This window comes from Malus sylvestris, chromosome 4 (assembly GCF_916048215.2).
Source record: "Malus sylvestris chromosome 4, drMalSylv7.2, whole genome shotgun sequence".
Taxonomy (NCBI): Eukaryota; Viridiplantae; Streptophyta; class Magnoliopsida; order Rosales; family Rosaceae; genus Malus; species Malus sylvestris.
Window position 1 is genome coordinate 18,656,119 of NC_062263.1, and position 18,391 is coordinate 18,674,509.

Consider the following 18,391-nt stretch of genomic DNA (forward strand, 5'->3'; position numbering starts at 1 on the left):
TAACCTGAAAACTCAAGTAAGAGTTTTCGATTTGAATCAGTTTCAAAGGTAGGAAAAATACTTTACCATGAGAACTAAACTAATTATTTTACTTCCTAATTTTACTGTATCTAGCACTAGCTGTTTTTTGGAGTATGGGATTTTGCTGCGGACTTGGATTCGGTGCCCTCCCCGTGCCCTCCTGTTTGTGTGGTCACGGTTAAGTCACGTCAATATTTTATATTACTATTTTTTTTTTGTCTTATTATTTTTATAAAAAACAATATAAAATGTTAGCATGGATTAACCGTGACCACACAAAACAGGAGGGCACGGGGAGGACACCGAAATGGGAGGGCAGAGAATCCAAGTCCTTTTGCTGCAGTTTGGTGGTTCTGAGGCTCCTGAAAATATGCAACTAATTTGACGAAAATTATATGGTGCTCTAGGTACCCTATACTTTTGGATTTTTAGCATTTGGATCATGATTTTTGACCAAGAATCTAACGGTAAAAACTCCGAAATATACTAGAAAATCTCCAAATCTTGTTAGAAAAACATAAAAAGATTAAACTAATTATTAAGATTTTTTTTTTAAGGATAATGCCTAAGAATGCCAAACAAAAACAATTTTCCAAGTGAATATTGATTTTGGTTTCTTTTATTGGTAGCAAGAAATAATGTTTTCATGGTAAAACACGTAATCCATTTGCTAATCCTCCCAAACCAAAAACTGAGATCTAAGCAAAATGAGTGAGGCACCACCAACACCATCAACTGGGTGCACCGGAAATCTACCGAGTTTCGTACTTTTCGCGGCAAAAAGCCAATGGTTTTCCGTTTTCGCTTCATTGATGGTGATGTCTGGTTCAGGTACAATTTATCTGTTTGGAACTTATTCCAAAGAGCTCAAAACCACCTTTGGCTATGACCAAGAAACCCTCAACCTGCTGGGGTTCTTCAAAGACCTTGGGGCCAACATCGGCATTTTCGCAGGCTTAATAGCCGAGGTAACACCAACGTGGTTTGTGCTCCTCATTGGGGCTGCCATGAACTTCCTCGGCTACTTCATGATGTGGTTAGGCGTCACGGGAAAGATCGCGAAGCCAGAAATCTGGCACATGTGTGTCTACATGTGCATTGCAGCAAATTCTCTGAGCTTTGTGAACACAGGAGTTATGGTTACTTGCGTCAAAAACTTCCCACAAAGCCGCGGCATCATGATCGGCCTCCTCAAAGGGTACATCGGCCTCAGTGGGGCGATCATCACCCAAATATATCTAGCATTGTATGGATTTCAGGACAGGAGAGCTCTGATTCTTCTCATCGGTTGGCTCCCAGCTGCAATCTCAGTTGTGTTTCTGTGCACGATTCGTCCGATAAAAATCACAGCAGCTGCTGAAAATCAACAACAAAAACGACAACTCAAAGTGTTTTTTCGCTTTCTGTACGTGTCGATTGTTCTTGCCTTGTTTCTCATGGCAATGACTCTGACTCAGAAATCGGTTGTCTTCCCCCGGGCAGCCCAAGCTATGACCGCCGCGGTGGTTTGCTTCCTGCTTTTGATTCCTCTCTTGATTATCATCAGAGAGGAGTTAGTCAGCTGGACACTGACGAAACAAGAACCTCATCGAATAGCCTTAGAGGAAACACAAGAACAAGGACAACCAGATCAAGGACCACAAGAACTGGAGTTGGATCAAGAGATCAAGCCGAAAGGTACGTCGTTGTTCTCAAACATTTTCAAGAAACCACCAAGAGGAGAAGACTACACCATTTTACAAGCAATCTTGAGCATTGACATGCTACTCATATTCATTGCAACATTATTTGGACTCGGATCGAGCTTCACTGCTACCGACAACCTCGGCCAAATTGGCGAAGCTTTGGGTTACAAACCTCAGACCATAAACACATTTGTGTCACTCATCAGCATATGGAACTTCTTCGGCCGAATCTTTTCCGGTTTCGTCTCCGAAATCCTACTGACGAGGTATAAAATCCCAAGACCCCTTATGCTCACTGTTGTTCTTACACTAGAAGGCATTGCCTACCTTCTCATTGCTTTTGCATTCCCTGGTTCCCTGTACATTGCTTCAGTCATCGTCGGGTTTACTCTCGGAGCTCAGTTACCACTGGCTTTGGCAATCATTTCTGAAGTTTTCGGGTTGAAGTACTACTCCACCCTCTTCAATTGTGGACATTTGGCGAGTCCCCTCGGGAGTTATCTACTCAATGTGAGGGTCACCGGAATGCTCTATGACAGAGAGGCAGAGAAGGAGCTTGCTAGGCTGGGTCTGCACAGGATCAAGGGCCAGGATCTAACATGTATTGGCACTCGATGTTATAAGTTGTCGTTTACAGTTTTGACTGCAACAACACTTATTTCAGCTCTCGCGTCACTTATTTTGCTGATGAGAACGCTTAAATTCTACAAAAGTGACATATACAAAAAGTTTAGAGAGAATACAGAGAACGTAGTCGAGGCAGTGCATACAGAGAATGTAGTCGAGGCAGATGAGACAGAAATGGCTTCATCATCTCCGGCTCCGACCCGTTAATGGAGGAGAGCCGGGAATTACAGTTATTCTTATTCGGTTTTCTGAATCCAATAAACAAAGAAAGAATGTTCCTACTTGCTGATAATGACGATGATATCATTAACAGAGGCCAAAACTGATTTTAAACGTCATTATTGTAAACAAATGACCACTAAACAAAGAACTAATATGCTTTACATTCTAACCGTCTAGGGGTGAACAGAACCCGCTGCTGAAAATTGACAAGTTTACAGATTGATGGCTGGCTTCCCTCAGCCACCACTATATAAATACAAAGAGGAAAGCAAACAAATACGCAGCAGCTGCTTCAATCTCTGTTTCATGGCAATGAAAGGGGCATCCATCACTTTTCCGCTACCTGGTCTTTCCCCTCCTCGCCAGTTTTCTCCTTTGGACTGCTCGGTTCTCTCTGTTGATTCAGTGATTTCAGGTCACTGGATCCCTGTAAAAAAAAGAGAGGGGGTTACAAACAGAAATTAAAATGGGTTTAGAAGCATGCACCGGGTTAAGATTTAAAGAACCTCGGTTCAACTATGTCTTGGTATGAACATAACGGGCACCTAGCGATCAATACAGAAAATGTAAAACTATATACCTTATTTCTGTCATGCCAACCAGTCCAAATGATAGAATGCCCATCTTTGTTGTGGTGCTTCCCTGTGTGTTCCCAGCCCCACAAACCACTTTAGCTTGATAAGGTATTGCCAGAGAAATATATGGCCCAGTAGCACAACCAATGAATTAGTTACATTACTTAGACAAATGTATGCGTATACAATACCAATACTGTACCAAGAGTGATGGAAGAGATGACGGATTGCAAATTTCATTGTTAAACCGGAAAAGGGATTATGAATGAACATATACAACTGCTGGAACTGTATAGTGTTAAAGGTGCTCTACTCTGATGCTAGACAGAAGGAATATGGACAGAAGGAATATGATCATTCCTTCACAGCTAGGTTAGCATGTGTGGATGCACTATTAACGTGGACAGCAAGGCCACTGCATGTGGTTACTGACTGCTTCAACAAGGACAGCATGGATGCCACTTTCTGTCCTTTGTTTATTGCATGCGTCTGTAATAATCTTGTATATAAGTTCTGCTGCAATTGTAGCAGAACATTCATTCAAATATATTGGATCCAAACTTTTATATGGTATCAGAGCACCGATCTTGGTGACTCTGGAAGGCTCATTTTTGCTTCCGCCACAAACACAACCATTTTCTCTTCATCAAACCCAGCCACCATGGGCGACCAGATGATACCTCATGTATCTGATCCTCTTACTCTACATCATTCAGACTCACCAAGTCTTGTTTTAGTCTCACAACCTCTCGATGGACACAACTATGGACAATGGAGCCGCTCCATGCGAATTGCTCTCAGCGCCAAAAATAAACTAGGGTTTGTTGATGGTTCAATCAAGAACCCTGCAACCACTGATGCTAAATATTCAATTTGGCAGAGATGCAACGACATGGTCTTATCTTGGATTTGGCAATCCGTACAAGGCAACATTGCTCACAGTATACTCTACTGCAAAACTGCGACAGCAGCATGGAGGGATCTTGAGGATCGATTCTCGCAAGGCAACGATTCCAGGATCTATCAAATCCGACAAGAGATTGTCGAACACCGACAAGGACAGCTATCTGTTTCAGATTATTACACAAAATTAAAGGCTCTTTGGGATGAATTAGCATCATACCATGAGCCCATTGCTTGTGGATGCGAAGGATCCAAGGCGCATGCAGACAGGGAAGAAAAAGAGAGAGTCATGCAGTTCTTAATGGGACTGAACGAGAACTACTCCACCATCCGAGGCTCTATATTGATGATGAGCCCACTCCCGGATACACGACGAGTCCATGGATTGGTTCTCCAACACGAACGCCAATTGGATGTGGTGAATCGTCGTGAACCCACTGCCCATGCAATGCAATCCAGTCGTTCAACAGCACCAAAAGGAGGCTATGGCACCCACAACCCTAGTTCACGAAAGCTTTTCAAATGCAGCTACTGTGACGGAGGACATCCAGTTGAACGTTGTTTTTTTCTCATTGGCTTCCCTGAAGGACACAAATGGCACGGAAAGAATGTGCAGCCCAGAAATAGGCGTACACCTCCAGCCTCCAACAATGTTGAAACACTCCCTTTGACAACTGCTCAGATTGACGCAACCAAAGTACCCATCTCCAGCAATCAACCAACGTTCACAACCGAGGAATATCATCAACTCATGGCCCTCCTTCGCAATAAGAATGGTACCAATCTGCCGCTTGCACATGCAACAGGTACACAACATTCTCCGCATTCAACAACCTGTTGGATCGTAGATAGCGGAGCCACAAATCATATTTCTCACTCATCACCCATCCATAATCACACTAGACCCCAACATGATTTTGTTGGGTTACCAAATGGTGGACAGGCTGCGATTGAATCCATTGGGTCTATTAAACTGTCACCCAAGCTCACCCTTCATAGAGTTTTGCATGTACCACAATTTCGTGTGAACCTATTGTCTGTGAGTAAATTAACTTGGGCATTGAAATGTATTGTGATTTTCTACCCGGGTTTTTGTGTTGTGCAGGACATGGCTACGAAGAAGATGATTGGCCTGGGCAAGCAGTTTAATGGCCTCTACTACCTCACTCCAACACAAAATCCTCATCTCGCCAACCATGTCAACCATACCTCGACACTGTGGCACCAACGTCTTGGGCACCCATTCTCGACACCTCTTCACTCTTTATCCCAGACCATTCCAGAAATTATTTTTCATTCTACACATGTTTGTGATATTTGTCCCTTAGCAAAGCAAACTCGTTCATCATTTGTTTCCAGTTCAATAAAATCAATTGCACCTTTTGATTTGATCCACTGTGATATTTGGGGGCCGCACCAAACACATACATCCTCTGGAACACGTTACTTCCTCACCATTGTAGACGACTTCACTCGATTCACATGGGTTCATCTCATGCGATTTAAATCTGACACACAAACCATAATCCACTCGTTCTTTTCTTGGGTGAAAACACAGTTTAACCGTGACATTAAAATTCTTCGTGCCGACAATGGGGGGGAATTCATTTCTCTACGATCCTTCTTAGATACTCATGGCACTCTTTTTCAACACACCTGTGCTCACACCCCTCAACAGAACGGAGTCGTTGAACGCAAACATCGTCACCTTTTAAATGTTGCCCGAGCCTTACGATTACAAGCTAACCTACCTTTAAAATTCTGGGGAGAGAGTGTACAAACTGCCTGTTACCTTATCAACCGCCTCCCAACACCTCTGCTTTCCCATCAATCTCCCTATAAACTTTTGCATGGGACACTACCTGTCTACACTCATCTCCGAGTTTTTGGGTGTTTATGCTATGCTACCAACCTCACTCCCTCACACAAATTTGATGCTCGTGCTCGTCGCTGCATTTTCCTGGGATATCCCCTTGGTCAGAAGGGCTATCACGTTTACGACCGTGATAGCAAGCGCATCTTTACCTCTCGAGATATCATCTTCCATGAACATCTTTTCCCTCTTGCTAACTTACCACCAGAACCTGCCCACCCTACCCCGGTCTTACCTGTTCCTCATGACGACCCTACTCCTGCACCTTCAGACCCCATTCCCACTATTGATCTACCTACCTTATCACCCGCCTCATCCGCTCCCTCCCTTCCTGACGACCCTACTCCTAACATACTTCCTCCAACCCCAGACACTCCTACCTCGCCACCACCAGCACCATCGTCTCCTTCGCTGCCCCTAATTCCCCTTCGTCGATCCGCCCGCATTACACAACCCCCTGCCCACCTTCGTGACTATCAGACCCATCATGCTGCTTTGCTTCAGTCCAGCGCCATCTCTTCCACCATGTCCGGCACACGATATCCTCTTCACAGGTATGTTTCTTATGCTCGACTCTCTCATGCTCATCGTTCCTTTGTTCACAATGTCTCTCACTTAGTTGAACCAGCCTCCTATGAGCAGGCACGCCATGACCCTCACTGGCTTGCAGCTATGCATTCTGAGCTTGACGCACTTGAAGCCAATCACACCTGGACTTTGGTTCCTTTACCCCTCCACCAACGCCCCATTGGATGTAAATGGGTCTTCAAAATCAAGTATCATTCCGACGGTACCATCGAACGCTACAAGGCTCGCCTTGTCGCCAAAGGGTTCACGCAGCGCGAAGGTATTGATTACAAAGAGACGTTCGCCCCCGTTGCTAAGCTCATTACTGTCCGCTGTCTCTTGACCATTGCTGCTGTTCGCAGCTGGTCTCTTCACCAAATGGATGTCCAAAACGCTTTCCTTCACGGTGCACTCCATGAGGAAGTATATATGTTACCCCCTCCTGGTTATCGTCGACAGGGGGAGACTATGGTTTGTCGACTTCACAAGTCATTATACAGACTCAAGCAGGCATCTCGCAGCTGGTTCCAACGTTTTTCATCAACCATTCAAGAAGTTGGTTTTCAACAGTCTCATGCAGACTACTCATTATTCACTAAAGTTTGTGGACACTCCATTACTGTAGTATTGCTCTACGTTGACGACATGATCATTGCAGGAAATAATGAGGAAGCTATCAGTCAACTCAAGCAATTTCTTAGTGGATGTTTTCGAATTAAAGACCTCGGACCATTAAAATATTTTCTGGGTGTCGAAGTTGCACGGTCCAAAGCTGGGATCTCCATTTGCCAACGAAAGTATACTCTGGACATATTGGAGGAAGCTGGCTTGCTTGGCGTAAAACCTGCCAAGGTACCTATGGAACCCGATTTAGTGTTGACAACAACAGGTGGTGATGCCCTCAAGGATCCGACTCGATATCGACGTTTGGTTGGAAAATTAATATACCTTACCATCACTAGGCCAGATATTACGTATGCAGTGAATAATCTCAGTCAGTTCATGCAAGAACCAACACTCCATCACCTTAAAGCAGCACATCGTCTCCTCCAATATCTGAAAGAAGCACCAGGACAAGGGTTACTATTCCCTACGGAGAACCAACTTAATTTGATTGGCTACTGTGATGCGGATTGGGCTAGATGTCCGATCACACGACGATCAGTGACAGGTTTTTGCATCTGCCTTGGTAAATCACTTGTATCGTGGAAAAGTAAAAAGCAAGTCACGGTGGCAAGATCTTCAGCAGAAGCCGAGTATCGCTCCATGGCTGCAACCACTTGTGAGCTTACTTGGCTGAGGAATTTGTTGAATGATTTGCGTGTAAATCATCCTGAGCCGGCAAGGTTGTTTTGTGACAATCAAGCTGCTCTACATATTGCAGCGAACCCTGTGTATCATGAACGAACCAAACACATAGAGCTGGATTGTCATACTGTCCGTGAAAGGATTCAGAGGGGAGAGATCGAGACGTCTCATGTGCAGACGAGACGTCAAATAGCAGACATATTTACAAAGCCACTGAGAGCACCTACCTTCCATTCACATCTTGGCAAGTTGGGTGTTATTGATATCCACACTCCAACTTGAGGGGGAGTGTTAAAGGTGCTCTACTCTGATGCTAGACAGAAGGAATATGGACAGAAGGAATATGATCATTCCTTCACAGCTAGGTTAGCATGTGTGTATGCACTATTAACGTGGACAGCAAGGCCACTGCATGTGGTTACTGACTGCTTCAACAAGGACAGCATGGATGCCACTTTCTGTCCTTTGTTTATTGCATGCGTCTGTAATAATCTTGTATATAAGTTCTGCTGCAATTGTAGTAGAACATTCATTCAAATATATTGGATCCAAACTTTTATATATAGCATACCGAAAAACCATCATATAGCTCATTCTAGAAACAGATATTTTCATGTACCTTGGAGAAAGCGCTTTGGGTTGACCAGATTCATATTGCAATGTAGCCTCCAACATCGACTCCGCTACTTTTACTCTCTTTTCCATCTCAGTACGTGAAGACATAGCTTTGTCATATTTTTCCTGCATATACGCTATTCTGTTGAGAAATAGATATATTCATGTTCTAAAAGATGGAAAACAAATGACATTCAGATTATGAGATCTGGAGTTTCCATAGAAAAGAAACATTCAACTTTCTCATTCAGCCATTTTCTTTACTGTGATGCATTATACAGAAATATATGGGTTTCTTAGAAAGCTAAAAGGATAATGAGATGGTGCATGATCCGAGAATTAATTAAAAAACTGGGCACAATTTCCTTTAATGAATAGCTGCAAGGAATGCTAGAAAACGACCAACATTGTCTTCTCGGTAATATTTTTCCCAACCAAGAGCAAGAAAGCTTCCAAAATGTTAGGAGATGGCTTCAAATAGGCATCCCAATATAAAATACATTGATATAAGATGCATCCCATAAGCACACTAATATATCAGGACATCAAGGAAAATAAAGGTACCTGAAGCACATTAACTGCACTTTTCTGAGCAGCTGCTTCTTGCTCGGCTCTTAGTTGGGCATCTTCAGTAACCTTTTGCTCTTGCTCCATCCACATCAAGACCTGGACAGGAAAAAAAACAAGTGATCATCTTCCCTCTGCTCTCCCCCCCCCATCAAATGACAAAACGAGTTAATTTAAACCTTAAGCATTGCAGTCTCTTGCTGTCTTATCCGCAAGGGCTTGCCGTAGCTCAGCCACCTCTTGCTCCAACTGCTCAACCTGCAGGACCATGCGCAGGTGCTAAATACCATCTCAAGGAGAATATGAAAGCACTTATTTTTGTAGTAAGACAAACTTTAAAAGCATTTTCACTAGGTTTCGAATCCAGATCTCCCCCTATTTCTTTTTTGACACAATTTTTAGGTTCTGGATGCGATTGCTTCTACGGTTAGGATTGACACAAAGTTGTTTGATGTGGAAAAAATAAAATACAACTCCTTATCACTTCTATTCTATGTTTAGGATGAGTACACACAAGGTTGTTTAAGGTGAGGTAATAAAAAAACAAGATGCAACCTCCCTCACATTGGTAACAGAAAGTCTAAACACCACAATTCATCATTACTGTTGAACCTAACCCTTTCAAATAATATAAATTCAGAAGATTGAAGATAACCCAACAATTCATCCGTTGCTCCAGAATATAATCAGTAGAAACTAGCATAGACTTCAAACCAATATATTAGAGTACTTGGTTAAAGATAACGAAACAACTTCAAGTATATTGTGTTGACTGATCCTAAATGCCTATTCATCAAGAAGTTTTGAACTGCTGGAGGAAGGGGTTTAACTAAAGATACTGTAAAACAGCACCATTTTTAGACCAATAATTGGACAGATTTCGTCATAGGCAAACATAACAGATTTCTTCGACATGGAACATCAGGAAAACATAATACTAGAAGAACAGTAAGCTAAATCAACAGTAGAATTACCCTTGCACTTAATTCTCGTCGATTATCGAGCTCGACTATCTCCATAAGTGCTGTCTCTAACTCCTTAGCCCTGGAAAGAGCAGGAGCCACGATGAGCACCTTAATCATTATTTCAGAAGGTATAAAAATAAGATCACAATATTCCAGGCAAAAGGCAAATTGAAAATTTCACTAATTGCCAGTTGTCTATTATAAAACTGGTAATTTAGAGAACTATGCATGAGACTAATCCTTTGAAGTTTCACAATGACGATGGCAAAAGGAAAGAAATGCAATTAGTGAAAGAAAACAACGGCAATAAAAAAGTCAAACATGATGTGAGATTCTAAAAAATGACAGGAAAATACCCCCCAAAACTGCAGAATTTTAAACTCCTAAAGTAGCGGGTCACCTAAGTACAGCAGATCTTTTCTCCTCCAGCACCCTGCATACCTCAACCTTCAACCAATCGACCTGCACAAAAGCTGTTAATCATTGAAACTTAAAAGAGGAGTAGCACAGTGGTAGCCTATATATATCTTTCAATAAATTACAAGTGGAAACCAATACCATAACCTATAAACAAAAAGTTCAGTCTGGCCAATTAAATTATAAAATGGAAAGGATGAGACACCTCCAACGAGAGAAACTATAAGCATGTCTGAAAAGTAGTTAACTAAAGCAAACATCACACCCACATCTCAAAATAGCGCTCACAAAGCAAAGCCCCCATTACACACAACAAAAATAAAAAATCAAAATGCTTGGTTTTAATAAGACAATTGACAGACTACGTTAAAATCTAATGCACATCAAAGAATTGTTTTAGGTAAAGAAGCAAAGAGAAAGCAACCTGATCCTGAATATCTGGTAAAGAATCTACTTCTGATACAGATAGGCCACTAAGGAATTCAGCCAGATTACAAGAGCCATATTTCGAGCGAGATACATCTCTATCTGTACTTCCTTCTTCAGTAGGACCTTTCTCTTCTATTATGCTAGGATCACACTTAAAACTATACAGCTTGGATGCGAGTCCTTTGGAATCCTTCCAAGCCTGACCCTGTTTAAATCTTTCCTCAACTATTGCTAATACAGCTGGCCGGTGCTTATCTCTCAACTCTTTCAATCTACTTTCAGTTACAGCCAAAAAACCCATGCAAGCAGTCAAAACAAGTTGGCTGCTATCAAATGTTGAGCCAGCAAGAGACTGCAATAAAGTAATAGCATCTCCTGCATCCTTAGTGGTAACTAACGCTGGCCCTGCAGGAACATATAAATAATAAAATGGCATTCCTAGGGATAGATTGAAAATGCAACAAAATCATATCTTCTGAATTTAGCGTTAGAAGAATTGCGGCAGAGTACCATATAACTCCATCAATGCTAGTGCTGTTCGAAATAGCATAACACGATTTCCTTCAAACAGAAGCACATCCCAAACTCGAATAACTGAAAATCAAAGGAAGCAACAAGAAGGTAGGTATTTTAGAACAACATGATTTCAGCATGACTTCAACTCGTTCTTGAAACTGAGAACTAAAGAGAACAGTTCTTCAAAGTTTTTTAACACCACAAGGCACATGCCACATAAATCTTACCACTTCCCCAAGGAATCATATTCACAAATATGGAAAGGAACCAAGGTCCAATGATCCATCCCACCTGGACTCCTAAGAAATCCAGATGATTCACTGCCACAAGCATAGAGGGAATGAGAAAAACGCTGCTTCATATAAGGTAAACACCCCAAAATTAAGATTACTAAGATGATTATTAGAAGTACACATACCCAATTTTGGAAATTTTTCTCACACCAATTCCTCAAACACTAGTTGGTCCACCTGATAAAACAGAATAATTACTTTTCATGAAGATTGGTCATAACTGAATCCTCCATAAGTACTACAACTGTTGGAAGTGTGATAAAATAAATTGGTGAATCAGAATAGAATCATATATATTTTTGCTCAAGAACTCTAAACCGTGACAACACACCTGAGATTCTGTCATTTCCTCAGTATAGTAGCCATCAAAGTAGTCATCAATTATACCAACCAAAGTCCTATAAGAAACAAATGAAACACTTTAAAAAGTGAGACAGATTATCATAGAACACCTGTATACAAATTGGTAAAGAATTGAGATGATGTAGTGTTCACAGAGACTATTTCCTTTAGCAAATATCTACAACTCTTTCAACACAAATTTGCATAATCAAAACAGAAATAAAAACAGGATTTATACAGCCGACCCCACTTAGTGGGATAAGGCTTTGTTGTTGTTGTTGTAAAACAGAAATCAAAACATGCTATGTTCCATAGATAGCCAATCCACAATGCAGAAGTTACTAGAGAGCATCCATTTTATTAGGAAAAAAAAGAAATTTTAAAAAATACAGTTGGAAGAGATCAGGGATATGAGCTCTGAAAACCTACCAAAAGGCATTTTCCTCAGGCATCAGAAGTAACAATAACCCTGCAAAGAAATTCATTGCCTGCATATATTTTATTACCGAAGTAATAATAATATTGACAAAAACAGTAATAGCTACGATACTTATCATGTCTGACAAAAAGTGAATGCAGGTCATTGTATTAGTTGCTCGAGTTGTACTTAACGGAAGGCCAGCATAAAACCAATTTAACCAAGAAATAAGAATATATGTAAGCCCTTGAAAACAAATTGTTTTATCAACAAAAATAAAGGAAATGAGAATTGAACTGATGTGTTCCTCTATAGAGTTTACAGGTAAGTCTAATAAAAAAAGGAACCTAAGGTCAACCACAAAATGGAAATGATCTCTTGCAAGCCTTCACACCTACAAAAGCTTGCCATGCCTACAATGAAAGATTTAGAAAGCACTGCACTTCCTCTCAAACAAGTTATTTAGGTAAATCAATCAAGTTGAAAGCATCAGTTTTACCTCTCCCCTGAGATCCCTTGGCACTCCACCATGAACAAAGACTCGAGTTCTAGTTTCCAAGGAAAGAAGGGCTCTGGAGGGGCCCCATTAACCCTAGCTTCCTCTGTCCCAACATCAACAGCCTCTCCTGTCCCAGCAACTTTCTCACCATCAGAGTGCCCATCACTTACAGAATTTTCTGCACTGAAGGCATTCTTACTTTCATTAAAAGCATCATCAAGACAAATTTTATCCTCACAGTCATCCTCGGAAGCCATTCATGAAGAAGTTGCTTCTTCTATGAATGGAAGATGGTCTTTATCCACGATTATCTGCTCATCTTTCATATTTCTTCCCTTCCTGACACGAATGCTCATCATATTTTCAATGGAACTAAGAGATGATCTAATAAGAGTCCACGTTTGGACCTCAGATGTCTCTGTTTGTTCTGAAAGTTTAAGCTCCTTTTCTGGATCTCTTTCAGGTGAAACATCAGAAGCAGTTTTTTTACTAATTGTATCATTCCCTTCCTCATTGGGAGCAGCCTCTCCATAAATGGGGGTAAGGCTAGCCGACATTCACCTCTCCCAGACCCTGCGTAAAGCGGGAGCCTTGTGCACTGGGTACGACCTTTTTATCATTCCCTTCCTCACCACTCTCAGAAACTGTCTTTTCTTTCTGCTCAGTAGCTTCAACCTGCAATTCCTCTTTATCTGAATTCTCAGGAGAGCACGATTGAGAAGATTTCTCTACATTTTCAAGGAAGTACTTCCACTTATTTGATCTTTCCTCTTCCTCCACCTGATACCATAAATATATCACTAAACTGAACAGTCAATATTTCCTTATTCTAGTCCCTTGACTCTGTTTATTTTGACGGGAATACTATTTCAACAGAAAGAAGTCCTAGCAATAGAATGTGCAAAACCCCCATCAGCAAGAAGAAGGATTTAGAGAATAAACCTAATACGTACAATTAGTTACGGAAATGCAGAAAATTAGGGTTAGATGACACGTTGAGAAACGAGAAAACTAAAGAGAGCGTGGGATTTACCTCTTGGACTTCGGAGCGCGGAGGCCGTTGAAGCCCGGTTCCGCCATTGTAGCTCGGGAAGAGAGAGAGGGTTTCAGGCGTTTGTTTCGGAGAGATACAAGAGAGCCAGTTCGTTGAAGCCCGGTTCCGCCATTGTAGCTCCTCCATGGAACCATGTGTAAGTTTCATCCAGAGCTTTCTAGTTACTTGGAGACGTTGGAACAGCCAGTTTTTGTTGGTCACGTGAGCTCTTTAGCGGGACTTGGAGGGAAATTTTTGTAAACCACTACTGTCTACTCGTCGGATGCACACCTCCTCTTTGCCTTATTTTATAAACAAAAATTATTTAATACGATGATATATTTTATGCTAACAGGTGGAGACAGTAAATTAGTATTAAACTCGTTATTTACAATATTTAAATTTAAGATCTCTTATTCATAAGTGAAAAAAAAAATAGCAACCAGTTGTTGAACATCAATGTACGCGACGTGACTAATCAACCGAATATAAAATTATGAATAAAACTTTATTAATTGAAACGAAAGATAACACTTCAAATTTGCCAAGATATGACATGTAAGATTACATTGTGACAAACTTAATTCTCACATCACATTAAATTACAAACTTTATTTATAGATAACAAAACATAAGAAACCTTAATCTATAAGGGCTAGGCCCAAACCCAAACAATAAAGTAAATAATAATTTTCAAACACCCCTATCAATGTCGTGGAGGTATACATGAGGTTGCTAATAAGCAAGTGAGAATGCAAGCTTCATTAGGCGGACACAACAAGACAAGCTCCATTAAGCGTATACAACAAGACAAACTCTGTTAGACAGATACAATAAGACAGACTCTGTTAGGAGGACACAACAAGACATCAAGCAATCAAGCGAGTGAACAATTCTTCCTTTTTCTTTTTTTCATTTTTCAGAGAGTGAACAATTTAAGTGAACAAGCAAGCGAGCAAATGAATAATCCAAGTGAACAAACAATCCTAGCAATAGGACGAGCAATCAAATAGTCACTAGTCTAAGCATTCGAGCGATCGTTGTAGTGGCAACAACAGGCAACAGACACGAGACCAACAGCAGCAACGCATTGGCCCCCAAAACCTTAAAACAACCAACTTTTGCATCCTTGCCCTTGTGTAAAAGTGCACAAGGCTCCCGCTTTACGCAGGGTCTGGGAGAGGTGAATGTCGGCTAGCCTTGCCCTTGTGTACCACCAAAAAAAACCAAGGGTAATGTTAGGAAAACCAAAGTTTGTAAACCATATGACATGGTTGTTAATGATTTGATTATTATTTAAGGGTTGATGGACTTGCTTATTTCCTATAGGTGATACATCATTTAGCTTCTAAATTTAATCTAAAAATTTGATCTATCTAGCATTACGCAAAATTGTAGACTTAAGTAGTAATTGGTAATGAATGTAGGAGGATGTATTATGGAGGTTCCCATGTATCTGTGGACTTAAGTATTAATTAACCAGATATTACAATCTTAATCCTAACTTGATTCTTGAACAACCTTACAACCTTAATTGGAAAAGTTCCAACAAAAACCACACTTATTAAATTCAAATGAAAAACGAACTTTGAACTTACTGTGGTCATCCAAGAGCACTATATTTCGTTGTTAAATTTTGAACTTTGAACTTTGAACTTACCGTGGCAAATACATATGCTTCGTTGTTAAATTTTTCCAAAACTTGAAAGAGAAGGATACATAAAAGCTTTAGGGTAGAAAACATATATGATTAATATATGTGTGTGTTTCCATACAAAATAACAATTTTCATACCCAATTACAAAGATGAATAACTTGTAAATCAGCACAAATAAATTGTTAGAAGTTTAACATGGGAAAAGGAGATGTCGAAGCCATGGATTCATCTCAAAATTACATTTGTGGGTGATTAATTAATTAGAAGCAATTTGCCTTGTTTTGGAGGGAAGTAATTAAGGAAGGAAAAAGAGCTTATAATCTACATATAGAGTGGTTCATTTACAACTTAAGCATATGTGGTTGGACTAATCTTTTCATTTTAATTAGTCCTCAGGGTTTATGAACATATTTGGAATGCTTTTAAAACAACCAAAATGTCACATCCCGGGCTCGATTTCAGCGTAGCACGATATTTTTTGTTTTGGGCCCCGACCACACCCTCATGGGTTTGTTTCTAGAAACTCACACGAGAATTTCTCAGTGGGTCACCCATTCTGGAATTGCTCTCGCGTGAACTCGCTTAACTTCGGAGTTCCGATGGAATCCAAAACCAGTAAGCTCCCAAAAGGCCTCGTGCTAGGTAAAGATGAGAATATACATATAAGGCTTATAGGATCCATTCCCATGGACGATGTGGGATGTTACACAAAAACACTTTTAAAGTGCTGGAATTAAAAAGAAAAATACTTGAAATGTTTTCGGAAAAAAAACATGTGCTTTCAAGAAGCGCTTTAAGTACTTTCTCAAGAAAACTTGCTTTTCTGTTTAAATTTCGATGTAGTTCTAGATAGAAGCATTTTAGTAGAAGTGCTTTTAACTAAAAATGATTTCTAAAGAAGTAATATATTTTGTTAATACGTGTTCCTGAATTTTACAAAAAAAATTGCAAGTCACACCTTGAGAAATATGGATATATATATATATATATATATATATATATATATATATATATATATATATATATTGGGGCACAAAAGGCAACAAACATAGTTTTTTTCCTTTCTTTTTGAACAAAGGCAAAAAACATAATTTTGTGTTATGAATAAAAAGAAATTGTAAATGTAGAATAATCTCATGCGATTCATGTTTTGCTTTAATGCAATTAGTCTTAGTCGTCGTCGTCGTCTTCGTCTTTGTTGCCGTTGGGGATGAATCAGCTTAATGGAAACCTGCAAAGCGGGCAGGAAGCAAAGCATTTTTGGGTAGCCATTTCTAGAGACAAAGCGAGTGAAAACCACCGTGCGTAAAGTCACAAGGCATCACAGTGGTTTTGGCACCTCTAATGAGTCGATATTATACTATATATTTTGTCATAATCTTAGTTTTGATACTTTACATTATATTTCCAATATAGGACATGTGACTTCCTCTGGGGCAAAACATGATCAAACAGACGAACTTTGAAGTGTTTCAAGTTGAAGGACGCTCATGAGTCCCTTGGCTTCTTCGTGTCCGAATTTCAGCTTTTTCTTATTTTCTAGCGATGAAATAAAGAAGCAGTGCGCCACGCTGGAAAGTGATATTTTTGGGCTTAATTGAGATTTCTGGAGCCCAAGATGACCTTTGTTGGGTTCGTGGCCTTCTAGAGAAGTGTTCTTATGAAAATAAGAAGGCCACGAACCCAACATAAGTCATCTTGGGCTCCAAAAATCACAATTAAGCGCAAAAACATCACTTTCTAGCATCGTGCACTACTTCTTTATTTCTCGCCAAAAAATAAGAAAAAGCCGAAATTTGGACACAAAGAAGCCAGGGACTCATAAGCGTCCTCCAATTTGAAACACTTCAAAGTTCGTCTGTTTGATCACGTTTTTGCTCCAAAGGAAGTCGAATGTCCTATATTGAAAATATAGTGCAAAATATCAAAATTCTCACAAAATAACCAATAAATTAATACTAAAATTAGGAAAAAAATATAAAGTATAACATCGACTCATCAACCTCCAACTCTTTCAAGCATATAGAACACTCTTGGTGATCGTCAGGACTGACAGTCACTTTCATCATGGTGTCTACCTCGGCCTTAGATTGCTAGGAGATCTTCATTGACACTATCACTAGTCCCCAGATTAGCATACTGTCATACGTACTGACGCCGGGGACGCCACTAGTCGTCGTCGTAAAGATAGCGGATGCCTCTGCTTTTTAATTCGCATGATTAAGCCCTACTTCAGAAGAAGACATGGTTTTGCTAGTTTTTGTAGTTTTCTTTTGAGAGAGATGAAAGAATATGAAGGGGTTGAGTGGGTATACATAGGAAGGGAGGGAAGGGATTGATTTGTTGTTACTTGGAGAGCAGGTTACATATGTGTTAAACCTATTTTAATTAGGAAACTCGATTTAGGGTTCGTTTGGTAAGTCCTTTTATATAACTGAAAGCGCTTTTAGAGAAAATATTTTTGGTTTTAAAGCACTTGAAGTGCTTTATGCTAAAAGCACATGTTACATGTTGTGGATGCAAATTTCCGCCGTCTTCTGCTTTGACAAAAATGCACCTTCAAAATAATGAAACCTAAGATTAAGGCCAAAAGCCTCATGCGCCCACGATGAATGGGGGAGGGGGGTTTTGGCTGAAGAATCTTCGATACCAAAGTTAGAATTTGAGAGAGAAAATGTTTAGGAATTTTTGGGGAGAAAATGAACTAGCATTTTAGTGGGAAAGCATGGCTATTTGTAGGGGAGTGGCCTGCCCTATTTGGAGAATAAGGGCCGGCCACATATAGTCAAATTGTGAGTGTAATTGCAAGATATTATGTGAAATGATATCTTGCAATTAACTTGGCAATTAATCCCAAAT

General features: G+C 40.3%; 1 protein-coding gene and 1 pseudogene across 1 annotated transcript; one reads left to right on the top strand and one right to left on the bottom strand.

Annotated features, from left to right (window-relative positions):
* Positions 1–562: 562 nt before the first annotated feature.
* LOC126618832 (uncharacterized) lies at positions 563–2,540 on the top strand. The gene has a single exon (XM_050287018.1). It carries the CDS (start codon positions 729–731, stop codon positions 2,538–2,540), a length of 1,812 nt encoding a protein of 603 aa, XP_050142975.1. The 5' UTR covers positions 563–728.
* Positions 2,541–2,656: 116 nt separating this feature from the next.
* LOC126618831 (uncharacterized) lies at positions 2,657–14,137 on the bottom strand (annotated as a pseudogene).
* Positions 14,138–18,391: the final 4,254 nt, after the last annotated feature.

Coding starts and splice junctions, on each gene's coding strand:
- LOC126618832 (XM_050287018.1), top strand. CDS start 729: ATGAGTGAGGCACCACCAACACCATCAACTGGGTGCACCGGAAATCTA.